Genomic DNA, 18,983 nt, shown 5'->3' with positions numbered 1-18,983 from the left:
AAAGAAAAAAAAAAAAAAGAACATAAAACAAAATAGCACTCTACGGATAGTACACCCTAACTAAAGAAAATCACCACCTCATGCAAGACACCCTAACCCAGCTAACAGATGTAGGTACACATATAATTGCCTAGACACGTGTATTCTATTCAATCTACTATGCAAAGACTGAAATATACCATTTCTTACAAGTAGCCCCCAGCAATAAGATGATACAAATCCAAGTCGATTCGGCAAGAAATAGAGCTTGATATTTCCTGGATCTGGTCTAATGCTTGTTTTGTAGGGAGAGCGTTGGTGATCGTTGGCTTTGGATTATATGTAGGCACATGCTTGAGGAGGGCATGTATGGTGCTGGATGAACTGGTCATTATCGGGGGAGATGTCTGGGGTCCATTGTATAAGGGAGCTGGGTGGTTGTGTGAGGGTCCATTCAGGAGGTAAGTAGTCCCAGATTCTCAGTCCTGGGGTGTGGTTTCTAGTGTGGCATTGTGGTGGTTTGGTTGTTGAAGCAATGTATCTTGAAAAGAATGAGTTCGGGAATGAGACTAATATATTGTACAGCGGAGGGTGTTGCAGGTATGCTAGTGCTATTGATATGATGACTGTGGTTTGATCAGATACAACTTGGGTGATAAGCTTCCCAGGCTGGTGATTGTTGGGGTTCAGACGGCTGCTTCTGTTGGCGAATGGCCGGTAGTTGTGCTGCGTTGTCTGTCATCTTGCCGCACTTTACGCAGGGGGTTTGTTTAACATCGGAGTAGGATGATATCATGTCCTAGTCCTGGTTAGCTTGTCTACGAGGGGTTGATGGGGAAAATTCACGTACAAGAAGATAGGCGAGATCCCATTGTCGCGAACGAGAGTTCAAACAATCGGATGCCGCGCTCTCGAGTTTCGTCTTAGCCTGACCAGGCATCGTTCGGCTCGAGACCTGCCATTCGGGCACGCCGTTCACCTCTGATCCACCGACCGTATGTACCTTGAATGTCATACCGGCCTTCGGTAGGACAACAGTGACGGCTGTCTCAGAATTACTCGGCAAGACTCGCACTCCAGGAACATTTTTCTGGATGAAGCTGTCGACAATCGCCCTCCAACCCCCTTCAGTCGACTGGATCTTCGAGCGCTCGAGCTCCTCCTCAGATTTCCGCTGCTGCTCCACCCTGGCCGTTTCCTCCTTGACAAGTTCTTCAAGGAGAGCACCATAATTCCGATCCCAAACACCTGTCGGTTGCAATAATTGCCCGCCATTTTCCTTGATCTGGGCATCGACATGCCCCCACACAGCGTTCATTTCAGGGCTGCGCCACATGTTCTGAAACTCCGCCACCTCGGCGACACCAGCCTTCGCAGCCTGCGAAAGCTGCTCATACAGCATCTGCGGCGACCTTGGTACAGCCCTCCCCGCCGCAGCCTTTGGATTTACAATAGGCACCAAAGGCTCCAATAAACGGTCCGGGAGCAGTGTCCGCAGTTGGTGAATCTGGCATCGCACATTAGCCATGTATACCCAAGGATGAGCGGGATGCTAAGAAGACAAACCATAGCCTCCAATTCCTGGAGCTTTGCGAGAGATGATACAAGCTGCATTTCCGAGTCCGAGACCTGCTTGGTTGCATTTGTATCTTGTTTAATTGCCGGTGATGATGTGGCGTTGACAGTTATGTTGTCACCCTCTGGCTTGCTGGCATTGGTCTGGTTTGTATTGCTATTGTTTGGCTTTGTTTCTGAGACCCCCGGAAGGCCTTGTTTAGATGGGAACTCCATCTTGGGTACCACAACTGACATCGTGGGGACTTTCGGGGCAGCTTGTGAGTTGCTGGCCATTGACACTGGGGAGCAATGGAATTTGAAAATAAATTTCAATCCACGCGACACGCGTCCTTGTGTACAGTAGCTTTTGAGAGAAAAAGATCCGAACAGAAAGAACGATGGGGTCAGCCCAATTGAAGTGAATGTAGTGATCGCGATATTCAAATGTGTAATTCAATACTCAATCAGATTCGGAGCTTGACTGAACTAGACAAATCTTCAATAAATTAACGATACTGCGACAAATGTGAATGCTATTTTCTTTCCTATTCACTTTTGGTGAGATTCGAGGATGTGATTTAAAGCTTCAAACGGCCGAATCAATGGGCGATATTCATCCAGCGATCGGACCGAAGCGCGCCACATGATACACCAGCCACATGTGGCTTGGATTTCCCTGGACATTCTGCGGATCTTTTGATGCCTCAGGCGGAAAGATTGTATACGAATTAGAGCTTTGATACTCGATTGAGTTTATTTACTGAGGTCTGTTCTAAAAAACATTCTCTATTACTGGAATTGTCTCGCAAGAGTGGAGTAGTCTAGCGTAAATAAAATCCGGTGACGTCCACTAATAAATAACATACACCCTAAACCGACCTCTATCCAAGGCCTGCCATCATGTACAGTCATAATCATTAAGGCATACCAATATTACGTAAGATCTCGTTCTCTTAGCATTTCTGCGCCGAGGAAGACAGTCTGACCTTCACACCCCGATCATGAGACATGGTGAGGGTAGACAGGATCACGGGCTGTTTCAACTCTGGGTCGGCGCACTCGAGGGTGTCAAAGCGTTGGACTAACCTGACAAGGGTATAGCTTGCTTCTGTGAGTGCGTATTGCTCTGTATTCTTTAGTTAGAGCTTCTCTTGACATGGGGATAACTAGATATATAACTTACGACCAAGGCAGATCCGAGGGCCTCCGTTGAATGGAAGATAGTCCCAACCGCGTCTGCCATTTTCCTCCCAGCGTTCTGGTCGGAACGAATGGGAATCGGGTCCATAAAAGTCTGTACGGCGGTGCATAGCGTAGACACTGTATGCGACAACCTGTCCCTTTGGAACAAAGATTGGGGATTTTCCATCAGGGCCACCTCCAACTGGTAGAGAAGTGTCCTTGGCAGCAACACGGAAATTCAGAGGAACGGGGGGCAATAGTCGGAGAACTATTCTTGTCAGCTCTGTAGACTACGGCTAAAAAAGAGGCAGAAGTACATACCCTCGTTCAACACATATCGCAAATATGGGATATCCTTGAGTTTTGCTTGTGTAATTTCTCCCTTTGGGTTTTGGCTATCTCCAAACTCGTCGATGATGGTTTGTCGCAACCTTTTCCAAACTTCCTGGTTGCGTGACAAGTAGAAGAATGTAGAACTGAGCAGACTAGCCGTGGTATCACGACCAGCCACGAGAATGTTGAGCATATTATCTCTCAGCACCTTTGGATCATCGTTATCTGCAGCCAAGGCCTCCGCAAAAATATATCTATCGGACTTTTTGTCCGGATTGTTCTTGGATTGAATAGCAAGCTGGACATAATGATCAACGACCTCGTGGACGCGCTTATTGGCTTCACGGAACTCTTTAGGATTGACCATCCAGTAGAAATGCATAGCACGCGAGCGGTGTGTCAGGTAATCTTGGGCAGTACCGAATGCCTCTGCGAATCCTTGTGCATTTCCGACGGATGATTTTCCTAAGAGACTCTCGCTGTTGGAAGATTCCAAAGCGCCTACCGATTCTCCAAACAGGAAATGCGTGGCCGAGTCGATTGTTAGAAGGAAAAACAGACGTTGAATGTCAAAACTCGAACCATCCTGGGGAATGAGATCAATCAGGCGGGAGATATGACCGTCCATGAGCTCTAGGTCAGCCACCTAAGGAAGTCAGCAACCATATCCTCACGTAATCAAGGGTTTGTCTGTACCTGGTCCCGCGTGAATTGAGGCCGTAGCAGCCCACGTGCATGAGACCAGCCGGCACCATCAAGAGTAAAGATTCCGTCCCCAAGTAAAGGGTAGAATTCACGGTGTCTGGTTCCCAGGGCGAAATCGTTGAATTGGGTTGCCAACAGAGCTTTGATATTCTCCGGCTCAATGGTAGACACCATCCATTTACCTAGAGCCTTCTGGGTATAAGTGTTTCCGAACCGCCCATACTGCCCGGCAAGATATTCAACCCATCGTTTGTGCCTGACTTCATTGAGCAACCGTACAAATGCTCGGATTCCAAAGATGCCTGATGTCCCTTGAGGAGCAGGCTGACATCCAAGAGATTGAGCTCGCTTGCGCTGCTGATACAGTCGCTGGAGGTACTGTAGAACTAGGAAGGTAATGGACAGGGCACCAAAAAGCGGAGCAATTTGGGCCAGCATGATGCCAACAGAGAGTTACAGTTTGCGGAAGTAGGGCTGTATATGTACCGCTAAGTGATGTGAATATGACACGAATGAGAGCCTGGGGATGGTGCCCGGGCGGGTGAGAGGACGGTACTTATACATCGATTGACTGAAAGCACATGTGTACGGATGACTTGAAACATTGAATAATATATACAGGAAAGTTCATCACGACCGAAGACCGAGCACGAGGGAGATCAGACTGAGGCATAATCCAGGCACATGATTTGCTGGGTCATCGCAAGCATCTCCTGAAGAGGTTAGCTTGAAAGTCCAGGAAACTGAGTTATTGCTCGGCCCTCGGGGGCGGGAGAACTTGAACTTCATCCACTCCACGCTTGGGATCTTCCTCGTTTTCCCCACATCACCGCCCCCTTTGTTAACTCCGCTTCTGTCACGTTCACCTTGGAAGCATTGGGGCTTGAAGGCTTGAAACATGGTAACCATTTTGTCAATGCTTCCTTGAACAGCTCTCGTGCCGCCTTTCCTTCCGTGGATAAGCCTTGGAAATCATAGCAATGTTCAGACTGTTTGAGAAGGTATCCGAACACTTTGTCTTCACTCGTCTCGCCACAGTTCGGGATCTCGGTAGAGAACGTCATTCCATCGGGCGCAACCCCAGGCGCAATATCTTCAGCGGTCAGCATAGACAACGTCCTCCATGGATCAAACTCTCCGCCAGTGAAGAACGTATTGGAGGGTCGGATATGCCAGCCTCCGTACTTTTTGTTGAGGGCTTCTGTCTGTGGGCGTGATGGCAGCATGCCGTTTCCGACCGCCTGTGCGAACTGGTTATTGCATATTTCCTGCTGATACTCCAAGGTCTGATAGCGGGAAAGCAGTGAATGAGGGCCAAAATTGTTGCTTTGATAGAATCCCCACTCGGTGCAGTACTGCCAAGTCCAGCTGATAGAATCAGGGTCATTGTACACCACACCCAGCTTACAAGACGGCGTAGCAGGATCACTAAGTCCTCTGCAGTTGGTCTCCATAATATTATTAACCAATGGCGTGAATGCTGGCCATGCAGCCCAACGTTCAGCCACATACTTACTTCCACGGACTGGAGCGAAGCCATCGGGGCCTGCCGCCTCCTGCGTTGTGGGATCCACTTCAAGATGATTGCAGAGTTCGCGCAGACTTCCTTCTGGACCGTCAAGGGCATAGTTCTGGAAATAATTATAGATAGTCGCCAAAGCTGCGGTGAAGCCTTCATTGCTGTTCTGCTCAGCTCCAGGGCCAAAAAACAGCGTTTTGATAGCAGCAGCGGTGTGATTGTTTGATAGTTGCTCATCTATATAACCTAGAGCTGCATGGATATCCTTAGCACAATTTTCAAAACCATGGCCGACCAAACCACGGTAGACTTGGTCGTAGTACACGCTCATATTCAATTGTGCTTGGACCGGAGCAGAAGAAGAATAAGCAGCAAAGATAACGTCTGGGTACTCGTTGCGGGCAAAAGCAGCCCGAATCCCACCATATGAACCTCCAACGAGGACCCAGGGTGTGGAGCTGGGAGTGAGATCAAGGTCGGCGAACTTCGGGCGGCTGAAATTCTGCGCAAAGTACGGGATGTCATCAAGGGCTTGTTTGGTCGTAAGGTATTTAAAATGCTCAGGTGGTGTATCCCTGCTGATTGGAAATGGAGTCGAGTTTCCGTAATATCTACATGCCGTTAGCTGTCTGGGCGATATATAGTAATCAAGAGAAAAACAAACCTATGTTCCCATATAATACCCATGGCGTGAGTCTCCTCAAGCATTTTCTTGAAAAATGAGAAACTCGATGTCAAGTGGTTTTTGGCAATACTCTCTGCGTTTGTTTCCCCGGCGTCGTAAATGATGATCGGACGCCCAGCCTCGTAGTAGTCATCATTCACCCAGAACCGATTTCGGTAGGTGCCAACAGAAGCATCATTATGGTCGATAGGAATCTAAAAGCGTACTTAGCTATGGATTCTAAAGAGCCATGAAACAGGAGAGCTTAAACATACCGTGATGTACTCGGTGGTGACCGTCTCACTTTCACTTTTGGCCTTGGCGAGCGCTGAATGTACAGTATTTTTGTTGGAGAGTAACTTGGGATCCAAGTTCAACTCAGCAGCCAACCGCAGCTCTCGCATATACCTAGATCCTCCAAACAGCCCCAAGCCCACAACGGGGCCAGCCAATATAGCAAGGCTAGATAATATTAGAAAGAAGTCAAGACGCATCTTGGTCTGAAAAGACAGTGACTTTTCGTGCCCGCACGTGCACAAAATAAGAAATAAACGAAGGGTATCTCAAGGAGAAAGAGTACAGATAACTTACCAGACATAGGGAAGGAGGGCACCCGTGCCTGTTATATGTATGCGCAATGATCGATACTCTTGCCGGACGGCTGCGTCAACGAGAGAATCCAAGCCTTGGCCCGGTCGGCCGACTCAATGTACGTTCCTCATGGCGTATCAGCATAGGCCTGTTAGGATTACATGGTATGCGGTAGGCTTGTATAACGTGAATGATATGTCTGAGTACGTCGAGTTGGACAACATGTTACCCAATGCGGAAATGAGGTTGCTGGAGAAGAATCCAGATTGGATGGCTTCGGCCATCGGCCCGGTGGACAGACGCCAACGCCTCTAAGTTCGGCGTTTGGCAGTGCACATGGCGCCAAGAGCCCTGTCGATCGTTCACGATTCGGGAATGTCATGAATGCCCCAACCACCAAATAAGATCGCCACATGACTGAAAACGGTGCCTGTCTTTCTATAGCTGAACGGAATCAACAAAAGCAAATCCAATTCACTTTCAAGTTTAGCAACCAGTGAGACAGTAGTAATGCAGCCACCAAATTGCCGTGAACATTGAATGCCTGATGGCTTCAATCTTGGAACCTTCATTCCGTTGGCCTTGGGATAGTATTTTAGTAAAAGATAGCGTCAAGGGGGTTAGCTAGTTTTGGGGCTTGGAAGAGGGATAATATGTTTGATCCAGCAGCTCATTTCAGAGATTCTCCCATATATCTCTCCCGAGTAGATATTTTAAATGGAGTTAATCAATGAACTTTTATGTACCAAGGGATGTAGATGCAATAAATATACTGCGCAGGGGTGAAAAAAAAAATAAAATAAAATAAAATAAAAAAGCACACCTGGGGCAGATGCCATCCTCTGGTGTTTCAAGCTAGCAAGTAGCGGATGGCTAGCTTCTACAACGCCTACAACGCGCAAATTTATGTGCCTGAGTGTTTCGGCCCTCAAGGACAGTCAGCCGCCACATGTAACAAATGTTGACACTGCCCATATGCCCAGAAATGGTAGACACACAATAATTTCTATTCAGGACCGCATTTCACATATGGTCCATGCCTGTTGCTAATGCCTTACCCCCCTTTTCTTTTTGGAGCCCGCAGGCTAAAACCATAGCAACTTAGAAGTGGACAAATAATAAACACGCAGATACCATATATGGCGGGTATATTGCAGTTACAGATCACACAATCCCAATTTCTTTTCTAGCGAATGAGTTGGTATCCACCCGTTTAGTCTTTGATACATGTTTTCAGACCTGCGTCGAAAACTAGAAGCATTACTTAGAAGTGACACACTCAATGCGACAAGGTATTATGTCAATGGCACAAAACAGACCTTTAAAAGTTCCCATTTATATGCAAACATCCTTAGAGTTAACCTTGTACAAACATGGGTTGACAAACTACTCTTAAGATTGAAGCCCTAGCGTACATCTCAAGCCGTGCTTTGGCTCAGCTCACAGATCAAAGCCATTCTTGAGGACCATAATCAGCTCTCACTGTCTTCACGAGACCGACCTGAGGATAGTAATGCGTAAGCGCCCTGAGGTTGTTCAGTGCGCCGAAGGCTGTAAGTGGGATGGGGCTGAGGTGGTACGAGGAAGCATCCATACGCGCGATGAGCACTTCAGCCATCGTTAAGGCGACCCGTGACCATGTTCAGGTGACAATTTTTGTTTGATAGCACAACAACTGCCACAACATGGATACCCTTGAGACATGAACGCCAACCGTGAACTATTGATAAACCACGGTTCGGTTGTATTTAACAACCAAGTCTTGCAAAGGTTTTCTTTTTAGTGTGCATAGATCCTTTGACATTCAGTGGAATGCATTTGATGGGCAGTGAGGTGTCATTTCAGGATACGACCTTGTCGTCTTAATTCAAGCATCAATAGCCAAATAAACCTCAGGTTCGAAGACCGTCTCAACTTACGCATCGCAGAAGATGGCCAAAAGCAGCACAGCCTTAGTCAATGTCTTGTCTAGAAACCGACCCTAGTCTATGTCTTGGCGACATGCCATCTACCATTGGCTGCCTCATACTGCAGAGGAGATCCATGTGGTAAAGCTGAAGAATCCTCCTGATACACTCTGGTTTCCATTTCTGGAGAAGCATTTCTTTTAGGGTCATGCCAAGGCGATGTTCCACATAAGGCTTTTCGGCACATTTTGGCACAAGAACGGATGGATCACACCATCGAATACCTGATTGATGGAGATAGTATATGGCCCCACTGCACTAACATGGGACTGATGCACCAGGTGTCCCAAATTCGCAAGTTTGAAATCGGAACTCCGCATGGATTCATCACGAAGTCCACCAGTGAAGAACAGGAATATGGCCATTTGTCCGACAGGATTTAACCTGTTAATTGAACTCGCATGCGATCATCACATCACTTCGGGTGCTCGCTATAAAGGCATCCGAAGTTTTTTCTTTTGCAAAGCGGCCGGACAACACCAAAGTGCTGTTCTTGCTGAGCACAGAAGGTTCCCATAATCCGAATAAAGACGAAACAACTTTTTGGAGTCCAGTGGATAATATGCTGGCCTAAGTAATGCAGGGGTTCTTGGCCATGGGCTGAACCCATAAATATCTAACGGTACTTCGGGTATTTCCTAAAAAATCGTAACTGCCGGTTTCAAAAAGGGAAACTTGATCAGCGATCATCTTAGCCACGGCCAGTGCTCCGGTGCCTCCTGTACGTTCGTCGAGTCGTGCGCGCTATGCCTGGATTCTTAGTAAACCATGGCTCTTGAGATTGGTGGAACTAAACTAGCCCATCTCTTGGATAGATTAACCAGGGGTTTTGTTGCTCGTAGCTTGTCTTCATTCCCCTCCCGTGGCCTGGGCACTGGAGACTAATAGAGCTCAAGTGGTAGCGACTATAAAGGGAGAATGGCCGATAATATGGCAAAAATCCAGACAAGGAGATACAACTCAGCAAAAAATTGACAGACAGCATGTTGTCGAGAAGCCTTCTCTTCTCATCTTCGTTTTTTTGGGCCAGAGTCGCCAATGCGGCCTTTGGGATCACCACATCTGACTCCTCCTATGTCATTGACGCTGGGTCGGCGAACCCTCTCAAATTTACGGTTTCCCGTTCAAGCTGCGATATCACCTCTATCAATTACTATGGCTCGGAGCTCCAGTACTCGGGCACGGGCAGCCACATCGGTTCTGGCCTCGGAAGCGCAACTGTTTCTGCGGTAACAGATGGTGAGTTAACAATACAACAAACTATGTTGACCCTATGTATACTGACATCTTATTTGTCAAGGGGACTACATCAAGGTTACCTGCGACACCGATACCTTGACACAGTATTTCGTTGTCCACAATGGCGACTCGGTCATTCATATGGCGACGTACACCACGGAGGGTTAGTTTACTTCACAACGCAGAAAAGAATTTCCCTGACATTTATCTTAATAAACTCAGAGCCCTCCGTTGGTGAGCTGCGATTCATTGCACGCCTTAACTCGGAGCTCCTACCGAACGAGGAGCCGTTCGGCGATGTGTCCACGACTTCGGGCGGCGAGGCAATCGAAGGCTCGGATGTGGTAAGTGCAAAAATGACGCTAGGAAGTGAAGATCGCTGATGAAGGCTATAGTTCCTGGTAAATGGGGAGACCCGTAGCAAATTCTACTCCAGCCAGCGCTTCATTGATGACCAGAGACATTGTAAGACACATACTCGTTGACTGTAGCGCATGGCTAACCTGCTTCTAGGCATCGCTGGAAGCGCCCACCGTGTTTGTATGATCCTTAACCAATACGAAACTTCCTCCGGTGGTCCTTTCTTCCGGTCAGTACACGAATGTGCAATATAACAAGCCTGCATACTAATCCTAACAGCGATATCAACTCTAACAACGGTGGTGACTACAACTCTCTCTACTGGTACATGGTACGTTTGACATGACATTATACGTCTCAGTTATCTTGCTAACGATGGTAGAACTCGGGCCACGTCCAAACAGAAGACAGACGCCAGGGCCTCCATGGACCATACTCGATGTACTTCAGCCGCAGTGGAACACCCGGCACCGATATTGACACATCCTTCTTCGCGAACCTGGATATCAAGGGCTATGTCGCTGCAGGCGGCCGCGGAACTGTATCCGGAACTGCATCTGGAGCCGACTCCAGCTTCAAATGGGTCGTTCACTGGTACGATATCCGTGTGGTAGTAGCATCTGAACCTGATCTAACGATAAATTCAGGTACAACGCCGACGCCCAGTACTGGACATACACCTCTTCAGACGGTAGCTTCACATCTCCGGCCATGAAACCAGGCGATTACACCATGGTCTACTACCAAGGCGAATATAAGGTAGCCGAGACCACTGTATCGGTCACAGCTGGGTCATCAACAAGCAAGGATATCTCCGGATCCGTTGAAACAGGCGACACCATCTTCAAGATCGGCGACTGGGACGGAACGTACGTATCTTATTTCACCCCTGCTAGCAATAACTGACCTATCACCACCAGACCAACCGGCTTCCGTAACGCAGAGAACCAACTGCGGATGCACCCCTCGGACTCGCGCATGTCGTCCTGGGGTCCCCTTACCTACACCGTAGGCAGCTCCGCGCTCACTGACTTCCCAATGGCTGCTTTCAAGGGCGTCAACGACCCCGTCACCATCAAATTCACGGCCACTTCCGCTCAGACCGGCGCCGCTACCCTGCGTATCGGAACGACGCTTTCGTTCGCAGGTGGTCGTCCTCAAGCTACTGTAAGGAACTCCATTCCAAAACTGACACACATACACATAGACTGAGGACCAAATAAACTAACAAATACCAGATCAACGACTACCAAGGCACCGCCCCCTCTGCACCCACAAACCTCAATTCCCGCGGCGTTACCCGTGGAGCCTACCGCGGCCTCGGCGAAGTCTACGACGTGAGCGTTCCATCTGGAACGATCGTCGAAGGAGAGAACACTGTACGCACCCCTCAATTTCTTTCCCACATTTCCCAAAGGTTCATAACTAACACAACCACCAGATCACAATCAGCGTCATCTCCGGAAGCTCCGGCGATGAGTTCCTTGCTCCTAACTTCGTAAGTGCTTACCTATCTTTTTGGAGTTATTGTCTTGGCTCTGAATTGCTTGGCTAATGGCTTCCTTGCTCTAGATCTTCGACTGTGTCGAGTTGTTCCAGTAAGGATGTGATCGGTGTATCAGTTGAGATTGTACATATTTATTGATGCTGGTTATGAAATGGCCAGCACTCTGTTCATAGTGAAGTAACTAACGGGTCTATCCTTTGTTAATTGGATCATCGCCCCCTTTGAACTCGACATTGTATACAAGGGTTGCTAATTGAACACACCATATGGTTATATAAACACCTAGCAACCCACCTTCAAGCCCTTCCTCCGAAATAGAACAAAAACTAGAACGACTCGACTACTTTCGAATGCCCCGAAGACTACAAAGCCTCATATAGCATCTCAACGTAATACTCACTCATACCAATGTTCCTCCCCTTCCATCAGTATGCTCTACAACAATAACCTAAGCCTACCACAATGATATTTCTACCACTTGAATAAATAGCCACTGCAATATAGTAGACAATCCCCTAGTCTATCATTCTCAGAACCCATTCATCCTCACAGCATACCTCCCAAAACAATATAAACTGCTCAGTTTTACGGGATGATCTGCAGCGGCAAGACAAACCTACCAGCAGGTATGGTCTACAGTTCATAATATTCAGCACATGCTGCCTTGCCCGTTCAGATGTAGATCGTCACCTGGAGTAAATATCTGATTGCGTCAGTCAACACACATTACAGGTTGGTTTATATAGTTGTATATGGCCTCGAGGTAACTATTTTGGCATCATTATCACAGGTCCTCACAGTCTTCTTATAAACGTATATCTTATCGATTTGCTAAAGATGGAATATCATGATATTCTATGTGGTCGTTAAGTACGGTCCGGCGTAGCCAGGGGTCCGTCTAAACAGACAAGTAACAATTCTCTATCTTAAAACCTCAGCCTCCGAAAAGCAGCAACAGCACCAACACCCACAACACCAGCGCTCAATACCCAAGTCCACCAACCAGCCCGAGCCTCACCCTCTACAGCATCCTCCCCATGCACCAGCTTTCCTCCAACCCAGACACCCTTTACATTACGATCGTTACCGCTCCACACCCACTTGTGGATCTTCTCTTCCCACGTCTCCCATCCGAAGACATCAACCTGACTTTCACCACTGTTAGACCGACTCGCAGGCAAGAACCGCCCCAGATGGATCAGCTGCGCATCGAACAGCATGCCGTCGTCGAATCCACCGATATCGTTCTCCATATTGACAGCAGCTGCGCCGCCGCGTGTGGCAAGGTATAAAGCTTCTTCCACGCTCAGCACGAGTTTCTTTCCTTCATCGCCTTCGCTGGCTGGTTCCACATGTCGAAGTAACCGGGATACGAGACAGGCTTGGCGGACGGCTTCCAAGATACTAGGACTATACCCGCCACTAACATCTGTGCCGAGACCGACTGTGATTCCCTTGTCGAGGAGCTTGCGAACGGGACAGATGCCGGATCCCAGGGCGGAGTTTGACGCGGGACAGTGGGAGACCTTGGCACCTCGGTCGTGGATCAGATCTTGCTCGTTGGGTGATAGGTGGACACCGTGGGCGAGGATAGTTCGTGGTGTCAGGAGGCCGTAAGTGTCGTACACGTCGGCGTAGCTCTTGGCGTTTGGGAATTCGCAGTGCACGTCGTGGATTTCTTGTACGTTCTCGGAGATGTGCGTCTGAATGTGTAGTGGGGGTTCGTAGGAAGCGGCTAGGTCCGCTAGACCCCGCATTGCTTTCGGGGTGCATGTTAGCGCAAAGCGCGGGGTGATGATTGGCTTTATCATGGTGCCTTGCGGATCGATGGACTGGATGTACGAGATGACTTCCTTGTTTAGTTCGATGGATTCTTCAGTTGAGGGGTCGATGTAGTAGGGTTCAGAGAAGTTCGGATTATCCATACAGACGCGGCCAATAAGGGCACGTTGGCCGCGTTTCTGGCACAGCGTTGCCAGCAGGTTCGTAGCCGAGACATGAATGGTGGCGTAGTAGGAGGCGAAGGTTGTACCGTTAGCGAGGGTACGGGAGACGACCTGGTTGTAGACCCTGAACGCCCTCGGCGAAGGGAGGTTGGGGAGGGAACTTCCGAATGAGGCTTCCATGGGGAAGGTATACTGCTTTAGCCAGTCAAGGAGGGTAGTGGAACCGAAAAGTCCATTGTTGGGGTACTGAGGTGCGTGGATGTGAGTGTCTAAACTTGTCAGTATTTATATCCACGAATATATGACTACTACACGCCTACTCATCTGAGGCAGAAAATCGAATCACCACTTACCAATAAACCCAGGAAAAAAGAATTCATTATGTTCTTCCCTCGCGCGGACGATCTTTACTCTCGTCCCAGATATATATCGGGGAGCATCCTCCGGGACCCAGCTATTTTCTTTGAGTAGGTCACGTAGGTCACTGTCAGTGATGACAGTCCAGTCGGTACCCTTGATTCGGCCATCGGCGGTGGAAACCCATAAAGCTCCCTGTTGGATAGCAAGGGTCTTCGAGGATGACCGGGGAAGATGTACAAATGTACCGACGAAGACAATATACGCGGGGGCCATGTTGGGATGTCCCTTGGTTCTCTCAGTTTTCAGGGGTACAAACTGAGGTTACGTTGCAATGGGGCCAAGTAGCCAGCTCGAACGGATTAATATGTGACCGGTCAAGGGATAGAAGTAACAAGATACGCTATACGTGTAGGTCGTTTGACTGTGTCCAGACTGCCGCACCATAAGTTAGCATAAGTTCTCTCAAATATGAATAGAATGCCATGGATTCACCTTGGATGCTGATGGGTATGTAAAGGAGAACTACAAGGAACCTGTCATCGGCGGAAGCATGACCGTTAGAACCTTAATCTTATCTACCTTACGGAGCACTGCACCAATGCACTGTACTCCGACGAGATGGTGCTGCGTACGTTTCAACACTTGAGGGAGAAACTGCTTATAAGGTTGAGATTTCATACAACAAGGGAAATGTTGTCATTCTTCAAGGTTGAGCTCGTTCCAGCTCCACAAGGACCACAACCACATCCCAGATTGGACGTGACCTCGGGTCACGGCCGGTTCCGATGCCAAGAGCGGTTTAGTGCGGAGAAGATAAGATAGCCACACGCACGACAGAAGATCCGGTGGGATTCTGACCACTCCCGAGGCTGAGAGAAAGCAATCTTTTACTTAAGAGCTGAGTCGCTGTCTCACGTGCCCTGATAGCAACTTCCTAATCAAGAAACCCCTGATTAGGACAGCCCTTCAGCTCCAGCCCTGATTAATATCAACGTGATCAAGGTTATGCAATGAATAGTTGTAATATCAACCGCTGCTATAGCGGCAAGTCTCATTCGCTTTGCTAAATAGAGTCTTTTTTGTACAACTCAAATGCAAATAGTAACCAGAACGCCCCCGAATGTCTATCATGAATGTTGAATCTTGGCGTCGTGTCACCATCATTATGTCAAACCAAAACTCAAGCAACTAAACATGTGTTGAAAAAATGTATCTCACAGGCGACAATAATAATAAACAAATCAAACATGGGTATCATAGATCTACTCAGTATCCTCCACAGGACCGCAAGTGCAGAACAGGTTTTGGTCACCGTAAGCTGTGGATGTCCAGGTTAGCTTTGCTCCTGATCAAGTAAGATAGAAATTTAGGGGAAACTTACCATCATCCACCCGAGTAACCGAAGGCCAGAACTTCTTCTCCAAAAGGTACGGCAAGGGGTAGGCGGCCGTCTCCCGCGTGTACGGGCGGTTCCACTCATTGGACAAAAGATCGCGCTGAGTGTGAGGGGACATCTTCAGCACGTTGCCCTCACGTGGCTGCGCGCCGCTCTCCACCTCAGCAATCTCCTGGCGAATAGAGATCAGAGCATCGCAGAAGCGATCCAGCTCCGCCTTGCTCTCCGACTCGGTGGGTTCGATCATGAGGGTGTTGGACACGGGCCAGGACATGGTTGGGGCGTGGAAGCCATAATCCTGGAGACGCTTGGCAATATCGATGGCCTCAACACCGCAAGTCTCCTTGAACTTGCGGACATCAAGGATGAACTCGTGGGCACAACGGCCGTTCTCATTAGTGTACAGGATCGGGTAGTGTTCCTTCAGACGGGAGAGGATGTAATTGGCATTAAGCAGAGTGATCTTTGTCGCGTGGGTAAGACCCTTGGAACCCATCATGTTGATGTAGTTGAAGGTGATGGGCAGAATGCTGGCGCTACCCCAAGGAGCAGCGCTGATCGGGGGCGAGGAGGACTCCGTACGCTTAGACTGAAGGTATTCGCTGGCTGGGTGAGATGGCAGGAATGGGCGCAGGTGCTCTGCAACACCGATAGGACCAACACCAGGACCTCCACCACCGTGAGGGATACAGAAGGTCTTATGCAGGTTAAGATGGCAGACATCCGCACCGATCTCGCCAGGAGAGCAGAGACCAATCTGGGCGTTCATGTTGGCACCGTCCATGTAGACCTGTCCACCATACTGGTGCACGATCTCACAGGCCTTCTTGACACCAGGCTCGTACACACCGAATGTGCTAGGATAGGTGATCATAACAGCGGCCAGCTCATCCTTGTGCTTCTCGCATTTGGCCTTGAGATCTTCAAGGTCCAAGTTGCTAGTCTTGGTGTCACACTTAATGGTAACAACCTTCATGCCAGCCATAGCGGCACTAGCGGGGTTTGTTCCGTGGGCAGACACGGGGATTAGACAGATGTTGCGCTTGGACTCGCCCTTAGCCTCCAGATACTTCTTGACGACACGCAGACCCGCAAATTCACCCTGGGCACCCGAATTAGGCTGGACGGTGACTTCAGCCATACCGGTGATATCGGCGAGTTGCTGTTCCAGATCATCAATCATCTGGGTGTAACCCTTGGCGACATCTGCAGGCAGGAAGGGGTGCATCTGGGAGAACTCAGGCCAGGAGATTGGGATCATCTCGGTGGTTGCGTTGAGCTTCATAGTGCAAGAGCCCAGAGGGATCATAGAGTGAGCCAGAGACAGGTCCTTGGACTCCAGGTGGTGGATGTACCGGAGCATTTCTGTCTCCGAGTGATGGGTGTTGAATACCGGGTGAGTCAGATATTCCGAAGTCCGCTCAAGGCTGGCCGGAAGAGGGGAGATACCGAGCTCTCCATCAATGGACACATCACCCTTGGAGGCATGAGAAGCAAACACCTGCAGAATGGACTTGACCTCTTCCCGTCCGCTAGTCTCATCCAGAGAGATACCGACCTTGGTAGAGTTCACGCGACGAAGGAAGATAGACTGTTCGCGGGCAGCAGCGATAATGGCGTCCGCATCTTGGCTGGTGGGCAACTCTACGGTAACGGTGTCGAACACGGCACCGCCATCGGCGACGTTGGTCTTGATCGGAACATTGTAGCCGAGAGCAGCAAGCTTCGCCTGCAAAGTTGAAGTCATGGACATGATGCGTTGAGCAATGGATTTCAGACCAGTCGGACCGTGGTAAACAGCATACATAGCGCTCATGTTGGCGAGAAGTGCCTGGGCAGTGCAGATATTGCTGGTGGCTTTCTCACGGCGAATATGCTGCTCTCGTGTCTGGAGAGCCAATCTTAAAGCACGGTTGCCAAGGCGATCTTTGGAGACACCCACAACACGGCCAGGGACCTTACGCTTGTACTTGTCTACACAAGCAAAGAACGCTGCATGGGGACCACCGTATCCCATAGGGACACCGAATCTCTGGGCATTACCGAACGCGATATCAGCTCCAAACTCACCGGGTGCCTTCAGGACGGTCAAGGCCATCAAGTCCGTGGCGACGCTGAAGGTACCGCCGGCACCATGAATGGTGTCACTCAAAGCCTGGAAGTCATAGATGCCACCCTCGGTATCCGGATATTGAGCAAGCACACCAATGAGGTTGTCGCCTTGTTCCTTCACCAACTTGAAATCATCCGCCAGAACATCACCGATAACCAGGTTAATGCCGAAGCCCTCGGCGCGCGACCGCATCACGGCGATTGTCTGAGGGTGGCAAAGGTGGGAAACAACGTAAGCCTTACCGGGCTTCTTCTGTTTCGAAGCAGGCATAGTAGCAAAAGACATGGTCATCGCCTCGGCAGCAGCAGTGGCTTCGTCCAAAACGGAAGCATTGGCGAATGGCAAGCCCGTCAAGTCGGCAGTCAATGTTTGGAAGTTCAGGAGAGACTCCAGACGACCCTGGCTGATCTCAGGCTGGTAGGGGGTGTAGCTGGTGTACCATGCGGGGTTTTCCAGAACATTGCGGAGGATCACTGGAGGCACAATTGTGCCGTAGTAGCCAGTTCCAATATATGTCTTGCCAGAAACATCGATTTGCTTCCGGTAGACATCCAAGAGCTTCAGCATATCGGTCTCTCCGAGACCACCGCCCACATTGTCCCGGTACAGATTCGTTTTGGCGTGAGGATCGGTAACCTTCAAGTCCTTCTTGGACAGAATGTCTGCGGGAAGCACCTGTTTTACAAATTCGTCGAGAGACGCCACTGGGGGGTCAAGGGTGGCCAGCATGTCCTTTGCGGCATCTGGCGAAGGGCCGATATGACGTCTGGGGAAGGTGTCAAGGGGCTGGAAGAGGTCGCGTGGATGAGGGTCACCATGGTCAGCTACTGAGCTTGTGTAGACCGGTCGTCGTGACGGCTGCTGTGTAGCTGTGTGCAGGGCGCGGTAGGTTGCGCGGAAGGGAGAGGACGGAGAAGCTCTGCGGAGTGCGATGGGGGAAGGGGTAGAGTGCAGGCGAGTCCGAAGAGCAAGCTGGCGAGAGCCACGGAGGGCGCACCAGGATGCAGCCATTGTGATAAGTGTGAGAGGCCAACGGACTGCGGTGTTCAATGGGTTTGGCTAAGCCAAGGGATAGGAATACGTGCTGATCTTAGTAAATCCCCGGCGATAGCTCAACACATGAGACAGTAGGAGGTTGGATAGATGAGGGGAGAGGAATACAATGAAGAACAGGAAGACAAGATTTAAAAAAGAAAAGAACGCAAGAAGGCCCTAGGGAAAAACTTATCCAGCAAAGTCATACAATCTATGGATTCCTTCGGCCGGCAAGGAAACCGCGGGCGATACGGACAATCACGGAAAACTGTCGATAACCCGATAACGCTGCCGCCCGAGCCAATGATTACACGACAGTACTCTGCGGTCCCTTGGGAAGTTGCCCCGCAAGCGCGCCAGTAAACCGCGCTTGGCTTCTCCGCGACCGATAAGAGATTATTTTCCCGCGGGAAAGTCTTAGCTTATGGTCTTGGTCAAAAGACGCGGGGTCGGAGATTTCTGTATTTCTTCCTGTTGTCTCTACCTCGAATAGCTTTATTATAGTATTCTTTGGTTATTACGAGTTTTGA

The 18,983-nt window shown here is 49.4% G+C and overlaps 5 protein-coding genes across 5 annotated transcripts; 1 reads left to right on the top strand and 4 right to left on the bottom strand.

Annotated features, from left to right (window-relative positions):
* Positions 1-616: 616 nt before the first annotated feature.
* Positions 617-1,884, bottom strand: ANOM_005251 (RNA polymerase II mediator complex subunit MED27 domain-containing protein; the record flags this gene model as incomplete). Its single annotated transcript, XM_015550508.1, has 3 exons — positions 617-778; positions 830-1,486; positions 1,546-1,884. Coding segments are annotated over 3 exons (1,143 nt in total), but the record flags the coding sequence as incomplete, so codon positions are not given.
* A 605-nt stretch (positions 1,885-2,489) lies between these two features.
* Positions 2,490-4,194, bottom strand: ANOM_005250 (cytochrome P450; the record flags this gene model as incomplete). Its single annotated transcript, XM_015550507.1, has 4 exons — positions 2,490-2,662; positions 2,720-2,986; positions 3,040-3,697; positions 3,748-4,194. 4 exons carry the CDS (start codon positions 4,192-4,194, stop codon positions 2,490-2,492), a joined length of 1,545 nt encoding a protein of 514 aa, XP_015407432.1.
* Positions 4,195-4,541: 347 nt separating this feature from the next.
* Positions 4,542-6,433, bottom strand: ANOM_005249 (putative serine peptidase, family S28; the record flags this gene model as incomplete). The annotated part of the gene is made up of 3 exons (XM_015550506.1): positions 4,542-5,886; positions 5,940-6,154; positions 6,215-6,433. 3 exons carry the CDS (start codon positions 6,431-6,433, stop codon positions 4,542-4,544), a joined length of 1,779 nt encoding a protein of 592 aa, XP_015407444.1.
* Positions 6,434-9,480: 3,047 nt separating this feature from the next.
* On the top strand, positions 9,481-11,698 carry rglA (putative rhamnogalacturonase B; the record flags this gene model as incomplete). Its single annotated transcript, XM_015550505.1, has 12 exons — positions 9,481-9,736; positions 9,798-9,899; positions 9,959-10,080; positions 10,132-10,201; positions 10,250-10,325; positions 10,376-10,427; positions 10,479-10,690; positions 10,744-10,965; positions 11,017-11,263; positions 11,335-11,475; positions 11,538-11,594; positions 11,669-11,698. 12 exons carry the CDS (start codon positions 9,481-9,483, stop codon positions 11,696-11,698), a joined length of 1,587 nt encoding a protein of 528 aa, XP_015407436.1.
* Positions 11,699-12,376: 678 nt separating this feature from the next.
* Positions 12,377-18,429, bottom strand: ANOM_005247 (glycine decarboxylase subunit P; the record flags this gene model as incomplete). Its single annotated transcript, XM_015550504.1, has 4 exons — positions 12,377-13,818; positions 13,903-14,201; positions 15,176-15,227; positions 15,291-18,429. 4 exons carry the CDS (start codon positions 18,427-18,429, stop codon positions 12,530-12,532), a joined length of 4,779 nt encoding a protein of 1,592 aa, XP_015407442.1. The 3' UTR covers positions 12,377-12,529.
* Between the last annotated feature and the right edge of the window lie 554 nt (positions 18,430-18,983).

This window comes from Aspergillus nomiae, assembly GCF_001204775.2.
Source record: "Aspergillus nomiae NRRL 13137 chromosome Unknown contig00112, whole genome shotgun sequence".
NCBI lineage: Eukaryota > Fungi > Ascomycota > Eurotiomycetes > Eurotiales > Aspergillaceae > Aspergillus > Aspergillus nomiae.
Note: the sequence above shows the minus strand (reverse complement) of the source record. Positions and strands in the feature narration are given on the sequence as shown.